The following is a 5,916-nucleotide window of genomic DNA, read 5'->3' as shown; positions in this document are numbered from 1 at the left end:
GACTGGAGGTCCAGCTAGAGCTAAATACTCATTTCCATTTCTCAACCCAACAGTCCAGAAACCGTTCTGAGGACAAAGGTTGATGGTTCCCTTCCTGTCTACAGACTCTCTGGCCACTCCTAAAGTCCAGTCAGTCTTTCCTTTAACCTGAACCTCAAAGTAAAATCTGCCTGAAGAGAAACTCTGCTGTCCTAAAACAGAAACACAGTGAGAAAATCTCTGGATTGTCTGGAAGTTTCTTCGCTTTATCCACACAGTAAACCTGTTTCCCATCATCAGACAGGATGAGGTTAGGATGAGCCGCATCAGGATCCAGAGTCACATCCACTGCAAACTGCTGGACCCTCTTCAGCTCAGCCTCCATCGTCTTCTTCATCAGCTCGTTTATCTTCTCCTCAATCTGAACCACAGGTGGTAAAGACTATTATTTATATTCTTTCACTCTGTCAAAGTAAGATACATCCTAAATCTTCCGTTTTTGTTTTGAAAGTTTCCTAAAGACACGATGTGAGGAAGAAGAGGGAGAAATCTATAAAGAGAGACGGATTCACTGCAGCATGGATGAATCTCACATCGGATTTTGGACTCGTCAGCTGAAAAACACACACACACACACATATATATATATATATATATATATATATAAAATTCACTATTAATCATTATTTATTTGTGATAGTCTGGTAGACTCGGTTTGCTTAGGGACCAAAATTGCAACCTTTGTTGCTATGGATTCAGGTTTTTTATTGCTGATTCCGATACTGATCACCCCTGAAGGCCAATCACTGCCGATTACCTGAATTGGCTGTTAAATTTTCACTTTAAGTATAAATGCTACTATGTTGTCTGGCAAAATTAAAAAGTTATCTGGTAATAAATTCACCTGATTTAGACATAAACATGCAAAATACTTGCAGTGACGTTACAGCAGCTATTCAGTCAAAAGGAAAACTGAAAAACCTGCAATCAGGAAAATATTTAACAGTCAGGTTATCAGTACCCTAAATTATACGAGTCAAATAAATCTTACAACCCTGCCTATATCAAAAATGTCAAGCAAGAAAGGAAACATTCATCCAAAGTGAAATGCATCCACTCAGAGCGTTAAAGTTCCTCCCCACATCGCTTACGATTTATCGCTGCATGTTTTCTCAGTGTGAAGGAAAGAGGAGATCAGCTGCAACAACCAATCATACACTTTCTGACGGAAATCGACCGATTGTGATTGGTGGCCGATTGATCGCCACAGCTCTGTATGCTACATTTTCAGCAGGTGTGATTCACTTTCAAACTGCACAGTAAATGATCCAAGCTAAACCTGTTCTCCTCCTCGCCATTGGGGGCGCTGCACCAAGAACTACTGAGGGAAACAACATGAATACCTCAGATGAAAACAAGTCCAAATTCCTTCTTCACAAAATGTAAACAAAAATGTAGTAGTGTCAAATTTTAGTGGTTCAAGTTCAAGTGTACATGTGTAGCACATTTCATCAGCAAAGCAGTTCAAGGTGCTTTACATCATAAAAACACAAAAATACAAGTTCATAGAACCACAGTCAGCGATTGAAGCGTTACATTTTGTCAGGCGTTATCGTTACAAATCAGAATGTTGATTAATGTATAATTTATAATGTTTCAAAAGCAATTCTAAACAAGGAAGTCTGTGTTTTGGCTGTCTGCTCATTTTCTGGAAGTTTGTTACAGATTGTGGTGCATGGAAGCTGAATGCTCGTTTGGTTCTGGTTCTGATGCAGAGCAGAACCAGAACCTGAAGGGTCTGGAAGGTTGTTTCAAGAGCAGCAGATCTTTAATGTATTGTGGTGCTAAACCGTTTAGTGATTTATAAACTAACAGTATTTATAATAACTCAGATTAAGCTGAACATGTGCAGAAACAGAAGAAGGAGTTGCAGTAAATAATCCAGATGTGAACTGAGTCATTTACTTCCACCTGAGGGCTAATGATGTCCTCAGGTGAGCTAAGACCGTTTCCCAGCTAGCACTTCACCTACAGTGACACAGGTCCAATCCTCATGGAGTTTCATCAGATCAACAACCAACAGGACAGATGATCAGAGGAGCAGAGTTTTTACCTCCATCACTAAGACCGGGACTAAAGAACGGGTAGAGTTTCTCCTTGAAGCAGCAGCCAGTAAAGGAGTAGATCAGAGCTGCAGCATCTACATCATAGAAGGAGACCAGACCCTGATCATAATCCACAAACACCCCGACCTTCTGAGGACCAGGATGGAGATGGAGACAGACTGGAGGTCCAGCTAGAGCTAAATACTCATTTCCATTTCTCAATATAACAATCCAGTAACCTTTCTTAGGACTCAGTGGTTTAAATTCTTTCCTCTTGATGGACTCTCTGGCCACTCCTAAATCCCATTTAGTCTTTCCTTTAACCTGAACCTCAAAGTAAAATCTGCCTGAAGAGAAACTCTGTCGTCCTAAAACATTCACACACTTAGAGAATCTCTCTGGATTGTCTGGGAAATTCTTCCTCACATCTCCATGTTTCACCTGTTTCCCATCATCAGACAGGATGAGGCAAGGATGAGCCGTATCAGGATCCAGAGTCACATCCACTGCAAACCGCTGGACCCTCTTCATCTCCAATATCTTCTTCTTATTCTGCTCAAACAGAGCCATAGCTTTCGCCATAGTCTCCTCAGATGATAGTGGATGAACTCTGACCTCTGTCCAGGTCTTGGTGGGTGGAGCAGCTTTCAGGGAGGAGCAGCTTTGGAGGAGGTGGAGGGGATCTTCATCCTGTGAGAGCTGCTTCACCTCAGAGCTCCTCTTCTTCAGCTCAGAGATCTCCTGCTCCAGATCTCTGATGAAGTCTTCAGCCTGTTTCTCTGTAGTTTCCTGTTTGTCTTGGATCTCCTTGAGGAGCTCCTTCAGGCCTCTCTCAGCAGACTCCATCAGAGCTGTGAAGACCTGAACACCTTCTGCTTTCTCTCTGTCTGCAGCATCTCTACTGATCTTCACCGACTCTCTGATCTCCTGGATCTTCAGTCGTCTCTCCTGGATCATCTCCTGAACTTCAGCCTCCGTCTCTCCCATCCAATCTTCTAACCATTTGTTCCGCAGGTCATTTCTTTTTATTTTCTCTAAGAGCATGCAGATCACCTCCCTGGATCGATCATGTGTGTAAGTCTGCACAATCAAGTCCACAACGCCGAGAATATTTGCTCCTTCCAGGTCTTGTTTACTGATTGCTGGGAGTTCAGGAAGAGTCTCAGGTTGCTCCAGAAACCACTTGAATTCCTCAAACTCTTTCTGACCTAATTCTTTCAAAGTGTTCAAGACGTCTTCTTTCTTCATTGCAGCTCCTAATAAAGTCAGTGTTTCATTAGTATGTGGACAGAGTGGAATGGGTCTCCTACGAAACTAAATATGTCTCAAAAAGATTCACAAAGATCACAATAAGATTTGAAAGTGTGCAACAAAATTCACAAATGTGTACAATCCATAAAAGCGTATCTCAACATTCACAAATGTGTAAATTCACTCAAATTTACACGTTTCAAACTGCACAGTATGCATACAGTTGGGCAAATGCATGTGCACTAATTACCATGGATCAGTCAATAAAACGGCACAGATCAACTTGCCTGTGCTTTTGACCTTTGAGACCATCTACCTGCCTGGGATTCATAACTCAGATGATGTGTTCAAGGCTGGTGAAAAGCTGGGATATCTTAGAATTAGAATTGTAAGAACAAAAGATCAGATATCTGAGCTTTACCAGATAGAAATACCAAATTTCTGACTTGGCCAAGAAACCCAAGAACACTATGCTACAAGTGACATGAATTTACATTAAAGTTTCTGGACTCTAGAAATATTAACTTTGTAAGCTGCACTACTGAAATGTGCTAATTTAAAGGGAAGGTTCTTCTTTTCCAGGAAAAATAAAAATTCCCTGAAAAAGCAGTGGGATTTTGTAGCTAATCAGAATCCATCATGGAACAGATTTCACACGATGAACACAACACGAACTGTTTGCCGTTACATTTATCAAACATTTATTAGTACTTTAGATCATTAACCCAACATTATATTCTTATAGATTGTTGTGATTCTTATTTAAAGTGTTCTCTTCCTTCTGTGTGTATAAACTGACCTGGAGGCCCCACCCGCCTGTTCGTCCTCATGTGAAACAGCTAACTGAGTTTCCCAGACCTTAAATTATGTTTCCACAGGAGCCTCTTATCAACCAGAATACTTAGAAACTGCCTGTGTGCAGGAGGAGTTTGTTTTCCTATCTTCCGTCTTTTCCTTGATAATAAAAGACGAGCTCAAACAGGAAGTCATCGGAACGGCGGTGGGCATCTCGCTGGAGCGGTCCGCTGCGTCTTCTCCTTTCATCACAGCTTGGTAAAAACTCACATAAGTTGTCTGTGGTTCATTTTACATAGGTTGTCGAAAAATACCAAACCATTTTCTGAATTTGGGATCATGTATTTTTCCAGGCACATTGTGCCATTTTATTTTAAAGTTAGGTCTCTGTCATTTTGAAAACTCTTGCCTTGAACGCAACATTTCAATGGTATTTCTTAGACATCCGAGCTTCTCACCAGCCTTGAACGCATCATTTCATTTGTGAATCCTGCACGGCAAAGTCTCAAAACTTGAAAGCATAGGTAAGCTGCTCCATTCGCTGCATGCTGTCCAGCCACGCCCTTTAATCGATTGAACACTGCAGATAGCTCCATGCTACTCTGTGTGCATCTGTGCAGGCCTTCTGCCACTATAAAGAATGGATCATTTATTATCTATAGTTGCCATAAAAAACAAAAGAATTATTCAAAATGTACTATGAATTTCAGTGACTAATCTTTCTACCAAGATAATCTAATCAAACTTCATGAAACTTGCTGTGCTAGTACAGGATTCGTACTCACCACTATTTGATTCAGTGGCTGAGAAGGTTTGTCTGCTGTGCAACTCTGCTGATGCTCCGAAAATGTTTCACTTTGTGAGTCAATTCAATCCTCTTCCCCTGGTGTTGCCACACCTCGAACTTCCAGTATTTTTCTAGATTCGTTTCCTCCTTCATGTTTAGTTTTAAGCACAGTCATAAAATGAAATGTCAGTATTTCAAGCCAGTGTGCATTTTGGCTGAATCAGGTTCACTTTAAGATTTTGTTTCATGATCTGAAAATTAACTTGGTGTCATTTGCTGCCCTATCAGTGTCATCATTCCTTATTACATCTCAGTCTGATACTCAAACCTACATTTCAGAACTGAAGGAGCCTTTCAAACATGAGGGGAAATGTCTCCAAACGTCTCCAAGATGAGAGAAATTCAGCTTCCTTCACACATAAGTCTCAAGATAACAATGTCCAGGATCACTGAGAATCTACAGCAGAGGCGGCAAACTCATTTTCGTTTTGGGCTAAATCAAGATTAATGTAGTTCAAACTCATTTAGATAAGGTAAAGTAATTTTATTTCTATAGCACATTTTCAGCAACAAGGCAATTCAAAGTGCTTTACATGAATTAAAAGGAAATACAAACAAAATAACAAACCAGGAAAGGATACATTAGGGCAAATGGCAACATTCAGACAAAACAAAGGGCAAAACAAAGACATGAGTGAAGGCGGTGACGTCAAAGGGTCATGAAACCAGGTTGCTCAGCCTCCCGTCAAAAGACCGATAAAGGTGTTGTTCATCCAGGAATGTCCTTGGGAGCGCTCAGCTCCACAGCTGCATGGCTAACAGGACGGGGTGAGGTGGGAAGGAGCGCTACGTTTACATAATAATAATAATAATAATAATTTTTATTTGTAACACACCTTATATTTGAAAGAAATCTCAAAGTGCTACAGAGACTAAAAAAAATAAATAAAATAAAAAATTGTAGAGCTTACAGTAATACATGTTGCACCAAGTGGTACC

General features: G+C 40.6%; 1 protein-coding gene across 1 annotated transcript in view; it reads right to left on the bottom strand.

Moving 5' to 3' along the window:
- The window catches only part of LOC106952754 (pyrin-like), an 8,524-nt gene extending 3,546 nt beyond the window's left edge, over positions 1 to 4,978 (bottom strand). The window contains exons 1-2 of the mRNA XM_015041073.1: positions 4,916 to 4,978; positions 2,837 to 3,340 (exon numbers count right to left, since the gene is read on the bottom strand). Coding sequence (XP_014896559.1) covers positions 2,837 to 3,332 — 496 coding nt within the window. The 5' untranslated portion in view covers positions 3,333 to 3,340; positions 4,916 to 4,978. The remainder of the gene's footprint in view (positions 1 to 2,836; positions 3,341 to 4,915) is intronic.
- Positions 4,979 to 5,916: the final 938 nt, after the last annotated feature.

The sequence above is a fragment of the Poecilia latipinna genome, unplaced genomic scaffold (genome assembly GCF_001443285.1).
Source record: "Poecilia latipinna isolate Pla-1442-1.1 unplaced genomic scaffold, P_latipinna-1.0 Scaffold537, whole genome shotgun sequence".
Taxonomy (NCBI): domain Eukaryota; kingdom Metazoa; phylum Chordata; class Actinopteri; order Cyprinodontiformes; family Poeciliidae; genus Poecilia; species Poecilia latipinna.
This window is presented reverse-complemented; position numbering and strand designations above follow the sequence as displayed.